The following is a 19,293-nucleotide window of genomic DNA, read 5'->3' as shown; positions in this document are numbered from 1 at the left end:
TTTGAGCTAACAGATATGTTACCTAAAATGTAAACAATTAGGAACAAGGCCTGTTGCTGACATATGGAGCAGTGAAGTTAGCCAGGGAAGTAACAGGCAGTCATGGGAGAGGAGAAGTGCTGATGGAGGCATGAGAATACTGTAAAAAGACTGAGCTCCAGTGACTGAGTAGGACTGATGTGGTTGATATGTCACATCTCACCATTTAAGCAGCAGCCTGAAAATCCAACCTAACTCTGTAGGCTTTCTCCAGGTAAAAGCACTCAAATCATGGTACTTGCTACCAGCCAGGCATCCACAGGGTGAATACTGGGAATGTCCATGTTCTAATTATAATTGATTTTTATAGTGGAGGATATTGGGATAAAGTGGGAAAATGGCAGGGCAGATGGTTGATGCTCTTATCTTTAGCTATCATATCTGGTGTTATAATGCTCAATCTAATCGGCCCATGTGGATGGATTAGAGAGGGTCAATATTAACTACCCCCATCATTAACTTATCACAGAACAGAAGCATCAGATTATGTCATCATCCGTTAAACCAAAAATCCTTCTGACTCCCTGGTTCTGATTCCATGTTCAACATTATAAACTATTTCCTACTTCACATCTGGATATAGAGCAAAAACGTACCCACCATTTGGAATTCAAATAACCTAATCCAAGATTTTTTTTTTTTTGGTATATTTAGCTTAATATATCAGCCTTATGAGTTAAGTAATCCACCCGTGAGATGAATCTGGTTTTGGCTGCTGGATTTAAAAAAAAAAAAAAAAAAAACACCACAAAAACAAAGTCAGTGTTCTTCTCCTATAAGACCAAGCCAGATCTAGATCTAAGGTTGCTATTAACAACCTATGTATCCCCAACAAGCATTCCTACTCTACCCCTCTTCATGCTCTGTACGTTTTTTTCTTTTTTCCTGTAAGAATTATTTTTCAGGGTAGTTGTAAAAATTAAATGAGATAAAGATAATTGTACTGACCAAACTTATTGGCACATGACAAATAAATATTCATTTTCCCCCCACCCTCACCTCTAGACTTTATGAATACATATTTAAAAGTTAGCAATACATATTTAAAAGTTAGAAAACTTTATGTTCATGCTAGATTCAAGTTTAATATACTCAATGAGACTAGACCAGTCCAATAAGTTCTGGGAGAAACAATTTTTTCCTACTTCTGAGATACTAAGAAATAGTCCATTTACCTCAAAAATAGATTAGAGTATGACAAGAGGGAAAGGTCTCCTAAAAAAGACCTGTCAAAAGCCAAATGTAGTAAAAATATAATTCTTATAGCTAAATAGAAAAGCTATATAAGTTACCCCAAGCCCAAAGTCAGAAAGAAAATCAGTCCAATACATTGTAAATTGCACAAGAATGATACATATCCACACTCTGTTATTACCATGATTACAAAAGTAGTATCAAAAAAACAGGTGTTATGTATAAAATGTTTGGGCTGGTAATGTTTCGAGGTGATCTTCAAGAATCGAAAATTAGTGGTAAAACCCATTTCGAGGGTCACTTTCTTTTGTATTATTGTGATTATAAAGCCATCTAAATTCTGCAAAACCTTTCTTACATGAGCCAAATTAAAAACACAAAACAAACAACATAAGGAAAGTTCTGTTTCCTGCTAGTCTGCATTTTTTTCTGGTGGTAGCTTAGAGGCTTGAAATTTTATGTTGCAATTACAGTATTCTCCTTTTAGAGTACCCTTGAGGCTTTGTTGACAGCCCATAGCTGCCTTTATCTTCCATGCGGGTTAGTGTAAAAATGACACATGTAAAACCACATTCATCATCAGGAAAAAAAGAAGAGTTCATACCTCTTTCAAATTTTAACCTCTGATAAAGCTGAAACTGGTCCACAGGTACCAAACAGGCAATCTGAAACCAGAGACATAAAAGGTTGAGACTTCAGCCATCATAGTGCCCTGAGTTACCAGCCTTTTGATTTCTCTTTCTGGCTTTGCTTATTATACTTTCTCTACACCAATTGTTTGCAAACCTCTTTTTCTCCACACTGTTCATGTAGTAAAACACATGCAACAATTTTCAAGTCATCCCCACTCCACCACCATAGCTGAGAATCACTGCTGAAGGGAGCAGTTACAAAACTCATTGATCACCTTCTACCTTCAGTCAGTGGCTACCAAGACCAGACAACAAAATTTTATTACAGGGACTTCTAAAATTATTCATATTCCTGTATTAAAGATGCTTCCTTTCTCTATATCTTCATTTAAGAATTTTTTGAAATTATAGTTCTAGCTTTGGAATCCTGAAAAACTAAAGTCAGGTAGACAGCATCTCAGGAATTATGCAAATGTCATTTGTCACCTAGGAAAGAGTACCTTTTAAACAATATAAAAATCATGTCTTCTGACAAGAGTCACTTCCTAGAGCCCTCGGTTATGGGACATTGACATCTCAGACTCTGGTAGAAAAGAAATGCCTAAAATATTTCTTGCAACTAGACTCCTATTTCCATTTCAGATGGCAACATAAACCAAAGGTTTACTAGTAAACAACAACAATTCACACTTAACTGAATGACATTTCAAATTAGTTATTTTTAAAGGCAGATGCAGGAAAAGCTAACTGCTCTTAAACCAGCATTCTAAACATTTTAATTCCATTGATGTCAAATGTAAATATATTGACATAACTTAAAGATTTATATATGAGAAAATAAAGATTTTCTCATATATAAATCATATATAAATCAAATCAAATCACATTTGATATTAGCCTTCCAGACATCCAGTAAGTTCATACAGGACAGAGTTTTAGCCCTGACAACTCCAACTCTAAACTATCACCTTTTTTTGGCACAAAATACACCTACATTGACGTTCTTGCAACTAAGGAAAGGACATCTGCTTTGAGAAAACTGGAGTAAGAAAATGATGCAGCTAAAATTGTATTTAACAAATATTATACCTTTTATAATGCATTCAAAATCTAATCCTTTCCCTTATAAATAATCTCAAGTTGTTTATTTCACAAATGAATCTAAATTAGCTAAAATGTATAAAGGACCACAAAACAAGTTTGGTCTTCCTCATTCCAAATAAAGTGTGGTAAAACATAACTTTAATTATAAAAACATTTTTATCCAAATTTTCTTTCTCCAGTTGGGGAGAAAATGTTGCATTTTCATCTGGTACCTTAAAGCTCCTTAGCAATCTTTACAAAAAAAATTATGCGCAATATCATGTTATATGTATTTTACCATAGTTCTTTTAACAGTGTGGTTGGACTTTTATTACACTGAAAGTCAACTTTATTCATCTGTTATAATGCTACCCAGACATCTTTCCTGAAAGACAAAGATGTCTCAAATAAAATTCAGAGTTGGAGACAGAAGGTACAAGCAAATGAAGTGATAGGAGGCATTTAGGAACCAGAGTTCAGTTCCTGACTTTGTCGCTAATTCATCATGGGTGGAGGACAAACAAATGCTACGTCAGCTTCTGGACCAACACAACTTGGGGGGTGATACCATCTGGGCCCAAGAGACCTCAATAATATTCTATGAATCTTTTTTTAACCACCACCTTCTTTGATTCCAGAAGACAGTCTTGTACCCCACTCACCCTCATCTAAAATAGTTTGTGGACTGATGACCTCCTTTTAAATCCTTCAAAGTCAACCCCTAAAAATTCTGATTCTTTTTCAATGATGAGCAATGTATATAAATGTCAAATACAGTTTATGGAAGACAAGGCAAACAGAAGATGTTTTAGATACAGATGAAATGTTAATGTGAAAAATGACAGAAATTAATGCAGTAAAAAGTAAACAACTGTAGAGATGGATGTTTAATTTTAAATTAGAAAAATCAATTTCATTGGAGTACATACTACTGCCAACAGGGAAGTCATAGATTTCTAATTTTTTTGTCTTTTATGGTACTTTGGATTTCTCATTTAAGTCAAAGGTTTGTATGGAACGAAGACTTACTAAGGTAAATCAATTTTTTAATTGAAAGTTGTGATTACAAGAAGTTAATTACTTTGCTTCTCATTCTATTTGGTCCTTTTGGAATGAAGACACCCATAGAATGCACCATTCTCTTCCCCAGTTCCCCTCATTTAGACTTGCATCTTTTGTATTACTGTTTTTTTAAGAGATGAGGTCTCACTTTGTCAACCCAGGCTGGAATGCAGTGGTACAATCATAGCTCACGGTAGCCTTAAACTCCCGGGCTCAAGCAATCCTCCCTCCTCAGCCTCTCAAGTAGCTGAGACTACAGGCATGCACCATCATAACTGGCTAATTTCTTAATTTTCTGTAAAGATGGGGTCTCGCTATGTTGCCCAGGCTGCTCTCAAACCCCCAGCTTCCAGTGATCTTCCTGTCTTGGCTTCCCAAAGTGCTGGGATTACAGACATGAGCCAGTTGCACCCAGTCACATTTTTTCTAAATATTTGTTGACAGCTTACCATGAGTAAAGCTTTGGTCTGGAAGCCTAGCATACAATGAGACAGGACATACAGAAGCTACACTCAAGAGGCTGAAATTACTTAGAAAGCAATAAACATAAGATTTACAAAAGATCTACCCCTTGATGTTGTCTGCTGGATTTTGCAGATTAGAACTAATTTTCTGAAATATTTCTATTATATTTTTGGCTTTAGATGAGAGCTGTACAAAAAAAAAAAACACAACAACAAATGATACAAAAGGTTAAATTCCTGGTTCCACTGTCATTTGGAGCTAAGTCACTATTGCTCAAGACCTCCATTTTTACAACTGTAAAATTGAAATATTAATACTTGTGTTAGGATGATTATTAGAAGACTAAATCAGGCTGCAGGTAAAAGGGCTACAATCAATTTTTTGAGGATATTCACAAGTACTGTAAAATTGACTGCTACACCTGACAATCCTAGAGAATAAAAGAGATTATGAAGAGGTATCTTGTGGTATGCATTTATCTTCTTTCTGCCAACCGAGAATTTCCAAATCATTCAAAATCACAGCAGACCATTATATAAAAAGTTGCAAAACTTGTATAGAGAGTTACCAAATGCCATTCCCCCAACTTCCCCTAATAACACTTTCTAAATTTAGTTGCTAAATGCCATTCCAACTTCCCCTAATGATAATCATAGTATTGAAATAATGACATTTATATTTCGATACAATAGAATTAAAGCATCTTCGGGCCTTATTCAAATCTCACTAATTGTTCCACTAAGGTCTTTTTTTCAGTCTAAGATCCAATCCAGGTAACCAACTTGTACCTAGCTGTGGTATCTCCTTGACGTTCCAATCTGGGACAGTTCTTCAATTTATCTTTGCCTTTTGTGACTTTGATGAGTTTGAAGAGTCCAGGCCAGTTATTTGTACAGTGTTCCCCTAATCTGGATTTGTCTGATGCTTTCTCATGATTAGATTCAGGTTATGAATTTTTGGCAAGAATCACAGACGTGTCCTTGGGGCCACCAGGAGCTACATGAGGACAACATGTCTCATTATTGATGATGTTAACTTTTTTTTTTTTAGTGTGTGATTTGAGGTGGGTTTTATTATTATTATTATACTTTAAGGTTTAGGGTACATGTGCACAACGTGCAGGTTTGTTACATATGTATACATGTGCCATGTTGGTGTGCTGCATCCATTAACTCGTCATTTAGCATTAGGTATATCTCCCAATGCTATCCCTCCCCCCTCCCCCAACCCCACAACAGCCCCTGGTGTGTGATGTTCCCTTTCCTGTGTCCATGTGTTCTCATTGTTCAATTCCCACCTATGAGTGAGAACATGCGGTGTTTGGTTTTTTGTCCTTGCGATAGTTTGCTGAGAATGATGGTTTCCAGCTTCATCCATGTCCCTACAAAGGACATGAACTCATCATTTTTTATGGCTGCATAGTATGTTAACTTTTTAATGTGGTTAAGGTGGTATCTGCCAGCTTCTCTATCATTTGGAATTAACAATTACCTTGTAGGGAGATATTCTGAAACTACGCAAAATCCTGTTTCTAATCAAACTTTGCCCACTAATTTTTGTATCCACTGACAATTCTTGCCAAAAATAATTATTACTGTAATATTTGCTGAGTGATTTTTCTATTTCTATCATTCATTTTGTACTTGGTGATTAAAATTCCACTGTAAGAAAAAGCTGTCCCTTCTCTATTCATTTTTTAAATTTCAGTCAGCATAGACTGCAGACATTTATTTTATTCAGTGGCTTCTAATTCATTACTAACCAAATCCATATTCGAGCAGTAAAAGCAAAGCTCTCTAGGTATATTCTCAGCTATCAAGAGACCACTACCCTGAGATCAACTACTTAATGGTCTTTAATTTAAAGTTAATTTTTGCTACTTCTTCTTTGAAAGCTGTGCTAATTTATTTATTGTTAAACAGAAATTTCTCTCTCCTATCCAAGCACAAAAGACAACTTTTGGTCCTCATGATCATTCTAGAAACTCTTTCCAAAGGTGGGGGAAAACACCCAAACTTTAATTCAAAGATAAAATAAATTCAGTTTCATGTTAATAGAATAAGAGCAATAATATCAGAATAATGACAACAAAAGCTACTAATTGTCCACAATCACTATTTTGTTTTGTTTCATTTCTGATAAAAATGAACCTTATGATCCTTATTAAATACTCAGTTCTGGCCAGGCAAGGTGGCTCACGCCTGTAATCCTAGCACTTTGGGAGGCCGAGGCAGGTGGATCACGAGGTCAGGAGATTGAGACCATCCTGGCTAACAAGGTGAAACCCCATCTCTACTAAAAATACAAAAAATTAGCTGGGCGTGGTAGCAGGCGCCTGTAGTCCCAGCTACTCAGGAGGCTGAGGCAGCAGAATGGCATGAACCTGGGAGGCGGAGCTTGCAGTGAGCCGAGATCGCACCACTGCATTCCAGCCTGGGCGACAGAGCGAGACTCTGTCTATAAAAAAAACAAACAAACAAAACAAAAACACTCAGTTCCTACTCAGCTGAATGTCTTTGCTTTTCCATTTCATCCCTAGCAGAGCATATCCAGGGAAGCCAGACCACACCTACACACGGGAGTGCTGTAACTGTTACACACAACTGTGATTTAATCTCTCTAACGTCCACAACCAAGAAGAAATGAAAAGTGAGGCATACCTGTTAATCAGTATTAACCACGATCATAATATTTAAACAAGCATCACCATCTACACTAACACTGACCTTACCCCCTCTCAGAAAAAAACAAAGCAAAAAAGGGAGGCAGAAAGTGAAGCCTGCTCACCACAAAAGTATTTATGCCAAAAGTGGTGTGTGTTCCCATATGAAGTGTTAATAAATACAATGTATATGGCTTTTTAGTTAAGAAAAAAAGACTCAATTAAAAAAATGAAACAGAAATTGGGGATAGGCTTTAGAGAACTGCTACCCATCAGAGTCCGGAAAGCCCAAACAGAAGGAAAAAGCGCCCAGACTTTACTTAGGTTTGGTCCTTCAAATCATGCTTCTGCTACAGTTGCTTTAAAAATTAAACAGGCTGAACAAGTAATAAAACATATCAGAACATCTGGAGATGGAATTGACCACTAGTAAGTAGATCATTACAACCTGTCAAGGTTTGGGCAATTTGGGGGATGCTATGACTTGCAAAATCCAGGGCAGGGGAAATAACACTCACCATGCGGATCAATGTCTAATCACATTAACATAGGAACTAAAAATGTTTTCACAACCCAGAGAAGGAGAGCTGCTCTTCCTAACAGAGGAGAAAACAGCACATTCACCCATTCACCTGAGTGAAACTAACAAGCTGAAGTCTCTCACCTGAATACTAGATTAAAAATCCTGATTGGAAACCATATGTGGGCATCACTGTCTGAGAGGCAGAAGGCAAGAAATGGAATTCCAGGGCCACTGATCTTCGCAGTCCACTGTAGAGGGCAGCTTTCACTGGTCTTTGTTTCACATGTGCTATAGAAGTCTCTGTACATTATCTAACCAAGATCATCTTTCCATATATCATCCCGTCTTTTCTCCCTCCACTCAGTCATAAGTAAAAAGGGACATATCCATACACTCATGTGACACATTCAACCCACTGTGGCTTAGTTTTCTATGTGCCATTAGTTAAAGAATTATCTTAGAAACCTTATTACCCACTTACACAGTTTTAAGTACATTTTAAAACAAAGTTTTAACTACTTTCTAAAATGTGATTCAGCCAGGAAACTCAAAAATATCTATTAACTCTGGCTTGGCGGATTCCTCTAACCCCACCATCTCAAAGGTTTACTTTTCTCCAGCCAACACGTATTGCAGCCAAAGGTTATTACAGACACACTCATCCCTTCCCATTCAGATCCTTACACCACAGTAACAGGAATATGGCCTCTTGCCTGGGCATTCTCACCCTTCCTTTGCCCTAGCTTCCCACCATGATAATGGGAAGGAAGAATGTTAAGAGATGGCAAGTGGAGGCAGAGGATTTGGGAAGAACACCTGGATTCCCTATCACTGTAGCCAACTTTCCCAAAGCCACCCAACTAAATATGCAATCTGAGTAAAAACTGTATTTATTTTGCAAACATAGCTTCAAATTCCCCAGTACTCGATCCCTCCTCCACCATACCTCCACCCCAGGTCTCCAGAATGCCCTGCCCTAACTCCCTTCTTACAGAAATTCTGAAGCCTCCATTCAGCTGCACCCACCCTTTCTCTGGTGCACACTGGGGCACTAGCAGTAAAAGGCAGGCTGGTCATTTCAGTGCTCCAGGGCTTAGAAAGAAGATTAGTGAGTGAGAAGCTCTTCCCTGTCCTCCACTGACACCTAGCAATTGGAAGAAGTTAAAACTCTCAGGCCATGTAATGGCAGGTACTATTCAAATAGGAATATGCACTCACCACTCAAAATTCGCACAGGCCAGACAAATGGTTCAAACTTTCCCAGGAAGTGATGGATGCTACTTCAATAACACTACATGGGAACTGCTTAAATTAGACATCACCTTTTTCAACAGGGCTACTAAGTTCAAGCAAGGGCTTCGCCTGAAGTAATGCTATTGGAATAAACAATCTGTGTCCTGCCTCTCATAATTTCATGTTGGACACGATTACAAGATCAAGAACATTGGAAAAGCTCTGCAGAGCAAAAGCTAAAAGTACCAGATGATGCAATAGAGGAAAGTTTTACTTTTCCCTGGCTCCTAGTGTGTTCACCTCTAGCCACAAGTCCTCCTGAGTCACTATCTCTCACCAGCTTCCATGACACTGAAAGGGAAGCTGCCGTTTTCTACCATTTCCTATACAAGGGAACAGTAGAGTCATCCCTCAGTATCTGAAGGGCACTGGTTCCAGGACCTCCCGCAGATACCAAAATCTTCAGATGCTTAAGTCTCTGATATAAAATGGGGTAGTACTAGAATATAACTTATGCACATCCTCTCTCCTGTATAGTTCAAATCATTTTTAGATTACTTATAATACCTAATACAATGCGAATGCTAGGTAACTCATTATACTATATTGTTTAGGGAATAATGACAAGGAAAGTCTGCACGTGTTCAGTAAAAATATTTTTTCTGAGTATTTTCCATGGGCAGTTGAATCCCCAAATGCAGAACCCATGGACACTGAGGTTCAATTGTACTTGAACTGGGCATTAAGTGCGTCACTAAGGAGGCTACTCTTCATAGATAAAATTTAGGAGGCATAATCACAGCTGAGCCAATTTGGAAAAATCAAGAAGGCAGGTACATGGAGCACAGCCAACTCTGTAAGCTAGACCTGCACAAGGAAGCACTCAGAGGAAAGAGCTTACATTCCTGCCATCCTTTGAAGATGAAGAAATGTTAGACTTAAATGCATTTGGTAAGACAGAGAAGAATGAAGAATCACGTGTTGTAATATAAATAGCAGCAAGACAAAGGGAACCAGGCTTAATCAGAATTATTTTTAACAAGCAAAGTATATTTATGTGTTACCTGTGTAATTAAGCATTTTTTAAAAGGCAGAAGGAAGTAGTAGTCATTGAGATAGAACCTAGTCAAGCATATGTGAATGAACCCCATTGTGGTATACTCAATAATATATAGATTATAAGCCACATGTTATAACTGTATGCAATAAAATCTTGATCTAAAGCAAGTTAGAAATGAAGGTGGTACAGTCCAATTCATGTGTGTGGTATTTACTTTCAAAGGAGGAGGCCTATGTAAACTGATGCAGCTACCCATATCTCCAATATAATCTTCTATTCCATTTTCAACTCAAAATGATTATCAATTACCACTACCACATATTTTTATCACTGAAAAAGACAGTAGCAAGTTGATAGAGAACATTTGATTCTTTTTTTTTATTTTTTATTTTTTTTTGAGATGGAGTCTCGCTGTGTCACCCAGGCTGGAGTGCAGTAGTGCAATCTCAGCTCTCTGCAACCTCCACCTCCTGGGTTAGGCTGTGTAAGCCCTGCTGGGATTACAGGTGCCCACCACTATGCCTGGCTAATTTTTTTGTCTTTTTAGTAGAAAGGGGTTTCACTGTGTTAGCCCGGATGGTCTCGATCTCCTGACCTCATGATCCGCCCACCTCAGCCTCCCAAAGTGCTGGGATTACAGGCGTGAGCCACTGCACCTGGCCTCCTTTTGTAATTTTTAAGACTCATTATGGGTTTGTCTGGTTTTAATGCACAAAAGTAAAATGCTTTTATAGTAAAACTGGATAAAGAGAACCAGAAGGACAGAGAAGGGATAGAGTGGGGAAAGGATAAGAAGAACAAAGGAGGGGGGAATACAAAGAGAAAATGTCTATTCAAAGAAAATGAAGCCAGATGTGGTGGTTCACACCTGTAATCCCAGAACTTTGGGAGGCTGAGGCAGTAGGATTGCTTGAGCCCAGGCTGGAAAACATAGAGAGACCCTCTCTTTAAAAAAAAAAAAAAAAATTAAAAATTAGCCAGGCATGGTGGTACACATCTGTAGTCCCAGCTACTTGGGAGGCTGAGGTGGGAGGATCGCTTGAGCCTGGGAAGTTGAGCTGTGATTGTACCACTGTACTCCAGCATGGGCAACAGAGGAAAACCAGGTTTTAAAAAAGAGAGAGAGAGAGAGAGAAAGCAAGAAGCAAGAAAAAAAGAAAATGAGAAGACTACTTAAGCTCTGCTCTAGAGAACTGCAAGACAGACACTATAGCCTGTCCTGATCCACTTACCTCGGCACACTGGCCCCTTACATTAGATACTCAAAATGTCAGTGCCTAGTGGCCACCATTTACTGAAAATTCTAAAACACTATGAATTTGAACTTTCTGCACTGATGGAAGTATTTTATTCTGTGCTGTCCAGTCTGGTAACCATTAGCCACATGTGACTGCTGAACACTCAGCAATTACTGACTAGCATGATTGAACTAAATTTTTAATTTCATTTAAATCAATCTAGGTTTAAATAGCCACATGTGGCTAGTGGCTACTGGATTAGTCAGCACAGGTCTAGAATACAGGAATCTGATAAATGTCATGGACTTTTTTTGAAATTTCACCAAGCTATTCACTTATGTTTAATAGATTTTATGTGCATGAATTCACTAAGATTTCATAGCAGACACAGCTCCTGTTGCCTGCCCCATTTCTTGCATTTCACTTTTATAATTATCTGACTCGTTATAAGTTGACTGTCTCTCTGCTGGACCAGAAGCTCCATAAGAAGAGCACTAGTGGGCCTTTCTTATTCTCCTCTCCAGCCCAGCCTGGAATGGGGCCAGGCACACACTGTGGTCTTTATTAAGACTTGCTGACCCATCAGACACCTGAGAAGCAAGTCAAAAAGGAAGTGTCTTTCCTGGAAGGATTATGCATAGAAAGATACACCCAAATACCCAAGACTCATTTTAAAAACAATTCTGAAGTGACACAGATCAACAATATTCTTAGTAACTAGTCCAATTTCTCTCCACTATAGCTCTTTTTACCCTATAAAAGTCAATAATATATCTCTCCACAGGGTTTACATACTCGATATTACCTTTTTACCAAAAAAGTTATTCCATGATTTTCTTAAATCACTTCTAAACAGATATTCCTTTTATACTTCCCTAAAAAACATTATATCTCACTTGTAGCACTCAGCCACTAATCAATAAATTGAACACAGGATGCCCAGACACAAATTGTTAAAAACTGTCTATACTAACTTTCTGACTGCTTCACTTACAAAGCAAAGGATATATATGTAAAAGAATATATATTCATAAACAAAGCATGTACAGTATATATATCTATACACACACACACATCTACATGTGTGTCTGCACACACACACAAATTGAGCTTCCAATTATTAAGTCCTTTATCATACATTCTATCTACCTACCTAGTTCTATGCCCCCATTCCCATTTTTTTTAAGAGATGAAATCTCACTCTATTGCCCAGGCTGGAGTGCAGTGATGTGATCAAGGCTTACTGGAGCCTTGACCTTCAGGGCTCAAGCAATCCTCTCACCTCAGCCTCCAGAGTAGCTGGGACTATAGGCATGCACCACTATGCCTGGCTAATTTTCTAATTTTTATTTTTGTAGATATGGGGGTCTTGCTATATTGCCCAGGCTGGTCTCAAACTCCTGAACTCAAGCAATCCTTCTGCCTTGGCCTCCCAAAGTGCCAGGATTACAGGTGTGAGCCACAGCACCTGGCCAACCTATTTCTACTCAAAGCCACGTAATTATGGCAGTCAGAAAGCAATGGATTAGAATCCTATCTCTTCTACTTTCTAGATATGCAGTTTTGGGTAAGTTACTTAAACCTTCTGGGCCTCAGTTTCCCTATCTGAAAGCAACACCCAATTTCATGAGGTCTGTTGAGAGGATTAGGTAGTATACTGGCAATGAAAACAACTGGGGGGTGGTGGTGCCTGGTGCAAAGCAGGTGTTCTGTGTTTGCTAAATGAACAACTGATTTCATCTGTTTCTTGGGATGTCGTTCAGAGGCTTACAAACACCCTAAGAATAAACAAGAGTTCATTATATTCTAATTTAAAGTGAGCAGAGTCTGAAGATTTAAAGGCAAACCAATAACCGGTGATTGAACAAACAAGGGGATATGAAAAAAAAAGAAAAAGACATTTCAGATGCCTGCTACAGATCAATTGAAAGGTCTCTACTCTTTGGAAATGGTTCAACTCAGGCTATCATTGTGGAATCACAATAGTTTATATTTTCCATAACTGCAGCTAATCCATGGTCTATTTATCTTTAGGGTATTACAATTTACAAGACCATTCACTATTCAGCCTCTGTATGAGTCCATTCTCACACTGCTATGAAGAAATACCCAAGACTGGGTATTTAATTGACTCACAGGTCTGCAGACCTGGGAAGGTCTCAGAAAACTTACAATCATGGTAGAAGGGAAAGCAAACACATCTTTCTTCACATGGCCGCAGCAAGGAGTAGTGCTGAGCAAAGGGCAGGGGAGCCCCTTATAAAACCATCAGTTCTCAGGAGAACTCACTATCACGAGAACAGCATGGGGGAACCGCCCCCATGATTCAATTATCTCCACCTGGTCCCACCCTTGACACGTGGGGATTATTACAATTCAAGGTGAGATTTGGGTGGGGACACAGAGCCAAATCATATCAGCCTCCTAACTTCACATTTGGTAAATTTGATTTCTGGTACTTTTGCCTATTCTATAGCTTCTTCAACACTCAAGATGGTATATGTAAATAGAACTGAGATAAATGACAGCTTTAACAGTTTGTATAAAAAGTCCAAAGGTAAGCTGCAATAAAGTGCTCCTTTAAAAAGTTAACCTCTGTATTTTCTTGCTAGACTCCCTGGTAGGGAAATACATAAAGACTCAAGATCCTAATAAATAACATAAATAGGAAAGAGGGGAAGATGATGGTAGTCATTCATACCTCAGCTTCCTGCAGGGTCCCGTGGTTTAGGCACACCATGTCAGGGCAAGTGATGGGAGACCCACATCCTTCTCGGATTGCCAGCTGCATGTACTGTTTCAGGCACTGGAAGTTAAGAAAAAAAAGACAATTACCCATTCCATTACAGTAGCAGAAAGGTTACATAACAGAACCAGCACTGTGTCTTCTTCCTTAATTGGCTGTCCTGAGGCTCTTGTACTCAAGAAACATAAGTTATCACAAGTGTGAATACTAAGAGCCATCACTTTGGAAAGAATGCAGAGACAGGCAATTAATTATGTATGACTTCACCTTAAGAGTTTATTCAAGTCAGATTTCCCTATGCTCACACATTTCAGCCACCATAGATTAGGAAAAGAAAAAACACTATTTTCTAACCCTAAAGGCCCCCTCCTTTAAAAAAAGAAATATGAGCTCCTAATTCCATTTTTACCTAGTGGTCCTCTCCATCAAAGTTTACCCAAAACTAGAACAGAACGCTGTGACCCTTGCACTGAGCTAGCCACACAATCAAAGTAAGCTTAAGGCAGTGACATTTCTAGGACCACGCTTAAAAGCAAACACACCTGGAAAAGATAATGTCAAATTTGGGAAAGTCAGGTGACTTCCTGCTGACTGGGGACAGCAAAGATAACTTGCTTCCCAAAGACAAGAGACACATTGTCCCAAAGACATTATCCCAAAGACAATGAGACCTTCTCAAAAATATGGGCCTTGGTGGATGCCATGTTAAGGAAGTTGGAGTAGGAAAAAAGGCACTGGTCCCCTGGGGAAAGAAGAAATTAAATAGAAAAAAATAAACCCAGAGAAGAAATTGAACAGAAAAAAGAAACCCAGAGAAGAAATTGAATAGAAAAAATGAAACCCAGAGAAGACATTGAATAGAAAAAATGAAACCCAGAGAAGACATTGAATAGAAAAAAGAAACTCAGAGAAGAAATTGAATAGAAAAAGAAACCCAGAGAAGAAACTGAATAGAAAAAAGAAAACCAGAGAAGAAACTGAATAGAAAAAAAGAAGCCCAGAGAAGAAACTGAAAAGAAAAAAGAAAACCAGAGAAGAAACTGAATAGAAAAAAAGAAGCCCAGAGAAGAAACTGAAAAGAAAAAAGAAACCCAGAGAGAAGAGGGAGAACACCAGGAACAAAGTTGGTCTGCTCACTGCCTGTTGTGTCTGGATGTTGGACAGTGGGTGAAGATGTGAGTCTGACTGAAAAGTTAAGAGAGGGACTGATAGCTTTATGGAAACCTGTAATGCCTCCCCCTATTCCTCTCTATGCATCTGCACAAGAAATTGAAGGCAGTAGTTCCAGGAAATAAACCTCTAAGTAATTGGTTCTTCAACTTCTACTAATTTGCTCATAATTGGTAAACCTTTTCTACATGCATGACCAAAAAAAAGTCAAGTTCAAATGTTGAGGAGTACATTCCACCAAAAATACTTAAGCCAGCCACTGAAGCAACGACTCTTGCAAAGTGGTGATTATTTACAACTGGGTTTAGATTTTTCAGATTTATACATTTATGTATCAACTTACTGCATTAAAAATATTGCTGTTGCACCAACTTTTTATAAAAGCATGAGCCAAAAGTAAAATTCTAGGGTCATAATATTGATGATGTAATTGCGAAATCTATCCCTGTTATTGACCATCTTTACTCATTTTTTCCACCTGAAAATAAAACTAGTATCACTATTATATTACTTCAGAAAACTAATCATGTATTTATCTGGTTATAAATAACTTACAATGTACTGATGAATCAATGACTAGGGCAAACCATTTAAACCAGACTTGTATCTCTTCAAATAGTTAACAGTTTTTTTCTCCAAGGAGTTAATTTTTTCTATAATATTCATCACAGCAAAAACTAGAAAATAACCTAAATACCCAAAATAGAACACTGAAATAAATGTTGCTAAATTTATGCGATAGAATGTGCAGAATCATGAAAAGTCTTCAAATGATATTTAAAAGACATGCACAAATGCTCATGATTTAGTATAAATTCAGGAATAAAAGGTATCTGGGAACAGGGATCCTCTGCAGTCACTCCTCTCTTGCACTTGACCGCCATATAATTACTGTGTTTTAACCCTGACTTCCTTGTTCAACAGAAGGGTGAAAAATCACTTGCTCTAGGATTTACTGTGCCGAACATGGTATCCAGCAGCAGCAGCAGTGGGACATAGAAGAGAGCAGCAGCAAGGAAATATGGGGAAGAATGTGAATGGGCAGGCGAACACCCAGGGGAACAGTCAAGGCGGCTCACCAAAAGGAGTGTTTTGCCAGGGGACAAATGAATAAACAGTGTGAAAGCCTGTCCATCCTGTTCTGCTGCTGAGGACATCTCAGCCTTCCATCAGCCACACCTGTTCCATTGTTACTGCCTTGATCTTCCCACTGACCCCCAGCAGCCACTTAAAGAAATTTAAGTAAAAAGACTGAAAGATATAGTCTCCAGGCTCAAGGGGAAGGTGTTTGAGGAAAACAAAGTGAACAATGCAAAGAACTTCAGATCCTAACACCTGGGTGGAGGGTCCACTTTACTAGGTGACAATGGGAAAATGACTTAGCCTATGACCTAGACTTGCTTTCCTTAATTTAAAAAGTAGGGACAATAATACCTGTTATAGTTACCTCACAGGGTTTAACACACACACACACACACACACACACATACACACATACACGTGAAATTTATATATGGAAGCCCTTCATGAATTTGCAAATTACAGAATAATAGGTCATGTTATTACTCCTCTTCTCCTGGTCTTAGACTTTCCAGCAAAGACTTTGTGGGAAAATGTTAATCCTTTGACCTTCTGAGATATCCTTTCTCCACTCCCTGCAAAGCACCAGTTAAACCACTTAAGGTGGAGAAGCTGTGTAGACAGAACAGATATTTGTAACAGAATATCCCAGGTGCCTCTATGCAAGGCTCTTCTTAGAAATATTTGGGTCTACAGAATAAGTTTAGCATTAAATAGGAACTAAAGATACTAAGTGAGTCCTTATAGGCAAACACATTCATTTCAAATATAACTGCAAATGTGCTAAGTTGAAATATACACCTTCCCAAGAGCTTATAATGGATGTGCCTCTTACTAATAATGTAATGTTCCTAGGTACACTACAAGCCACAATATATCAAATAAATGAATTTTGAAACTTCCTATAAGCACTCTCCTGGCCACAATATTATATGACCCATGATTTTGGGTGAGAAGTTAGACCTCTGTACACTGACTCCAGGGTTTAAGTACACATACCCTTTGTTTTTAATGCTAAGAAACACTGGTTCAAGATAGAGATTTGTAAGGGCAGGTTGCTAAGTAGTCCTACAGCACAGGCACTTGACACTCCATCAGTGTGGGCATGCATTTCTATTCAAAGGCAAAGAGGGAAAACAACCAGCCCTAGTTATTGCTTTCTACTGAATTTTCAAGTACCCTAGGCTTGTTATATGCTGCCCATTAACTTTCACTAAAACATTTAATCTCGAGTGTCCCTCTCTTCTTCTGTATCTCTGGCTAAAAAGTGCAAAATAAGTGAAAACGTTCACATGAATCCCATGTGCATGTCATACAAAATACAGGTAAATGGTTAACAATTCTAGGGGGGAAAACTGGCATCTAGCTTATAAAGAGAGAAACAAAGAAAACAAAAACAAATTATAGCAATGCAACAATGGCAAAATAAAATAATCACTATTAACAAAGAAAACTACCACCATTTAGTCACATTTTGAAAGTTACATTTATTAAGTAGCATTCAACAGATATTTAAATAAGCAATTTTTTAAACAGGTAACAAATTGTAAGGAAAATGTTTCAAATAGAACATCTCAAAACCCAAATGACCCAAGGGAAAAAAACCTTTTTCTTTTGTATAGTCAACATTTTACTTAGTTTGGTAAAACACAGAATTATTTTTAGGCCATGAAGGGTCATGCAAAATAATAAGGATTGTTCGTCAAACTCACTCCACAACCTTTAAGGATTCATATGGGATCTAACCAAAAATGTAACCAAACACCTGGTGAACCAGACGACTCATATTGTCTCTTCCAACTCTGAGAGTCTATGAATTGTATGCAATGGAATCTACTCAGAAACAGGTGTCTCCTAGACCCCTTTCAAGGGTATCAGATTCCGATGTACCAAAGTCACAGGCATTCTTCATATAAGGTGTTCTCACCTATTATGATGGACGTGGCAAAAAGGGTCACAGTGTTAAGACAAAGCTACTATGTACCTACCCAAGAACAAATCGCAGGAGTGGGCAGGGAATATATGTATATTTTTTAAAACGTACTATATAGTTCCTCATTCTCTATCACTAAATTATGCCCTACCTAAAGTTTTTTTTTTCTAAGAAAAAATAAAGCATTATAATCAATAGCCAATGAAACTGGATTCCAGCCATGTAGGTTGAAGCACAAGCTCTAAAGTGTCCTCTACATCTTGAGCCAGTCATTAACCTCTCTAGCTACAGTGCTCTCATTTATAAAATGGGACAATATCACCTGTCTAAGCTGCTCTCAGGGAAAATGGAGAGTCCCCCATTCACTTTGAAAAGTGAAAAGAGGTATGCAAACGTAAAGTATAATTGGAGAATGGAATAGATGTTTCTGAATAGGCAGGCATGCAGAAATGAAAGTCCACAGACAAATAGGAACCTTAGAAAAGCTTCATGAGGGTGAGGTGAATAGGTAAGAGAATAGGTACTGTTGAGAGGAAGGAGGTAATGAGTGCCATTAGTTGATTTTTTTTTTTTTGAGACTGGGTCTTGCTCTGTTGCCCAGGGTGCAGTGGCACAATTATGGCTTATTGCTAACCTCAAACTCCTGGGCTCAGTGATCCTCCCACCTCAGCTCCTGAGTAGCTGAGGCTACAGATGCCTGCCACTACACTCGACTATTGATTGATTGATTGAAATTGGGTCTATGTTGCCCAAGCAGGCTGGTCTCAAACTCCTGGGCTCAAAGAATCCTGTCGCCTCAGCTTCCCAAAGTGCTGGGATTACAGGTGTGAGCCACCGCAACTGGCCCATTCATTGAAAATTTAAGTTGACTTCCAGGATCTTAGATGCTTCTGGATGCAGGCGCTGGGGTCCTGTGGTCAAAGGAGGACTGTCAGCCCACCTGGCTTGAAGGTGAGTTGGTGAACTACTGACCTAGGTTTTCTCATCCATAGCTCAGCCAAGTGGGAAGGAAGGTGATGAGGGGGAATGTGCCCAAAGGCCAAAGCCCAGACAGGTCTTGAGTACCTGTTTTGCTTTTTATCACTCCAGGTACAATGCAAACATTGAAGTACATATTCCATAAAATGTAGACTAACATTTCCCTGCCTCAGTGCACAATGATATCACAATGTT

General features: G+C 38.4%; 1 protein-coding gene across 3 annotated transcripts in view; it reads right to left on the bottom strand.

The window, feature by feature from the left end:
- The window catches only part of RNF144B (ring finger protein 144B), a 188,909-nt gene that overhangs the window by 24,576 nt on the left and 145,040 nt on the right, over nucleotides 1-19,293 (bottom strand). For all 3 annotated transcript variants that reach the window (XM_063812140.1, XM_054685628.2, XM_009450579.5), the window contains 2 exons: nucleotides 13,893-13,997; nucleotides 1,838-1,898 (listed from right to left, as the gene is read on the bottom strand). In XM_063812140.1, the coding sequence (XP_063668210.1) occupies nucleotides 1,838-1,898; nucleotides 13,893-13,997 (166 nt within the window). The remainder of the gene's footprint in view (nucleotides 1-1,837; nucleotides 1,899-13,892; nucleotides 13,998-19,293) is intronic.

This window comes from Pan troglodytes, chromosome 5 (genome assembly GCF_028858775.2).
Source record: "Pan troglodytes isolate AG18354 chromosome 5, NHGRI_mPanTro3-v2.0_pri, whole genome shotgun sequence".
In the NCBI taxonomy this organism is placed as follows: Eukaryota; Metazoa; Chordata; class Mammalia; order Primates; family Hominidae; genus Pan; species Pan troglodytes.
The sequence above is the reverse complement of the archived record's forward strand: the minus strand, read 5'-3'. Positions and strand labels throughout refer to the sequence as shown.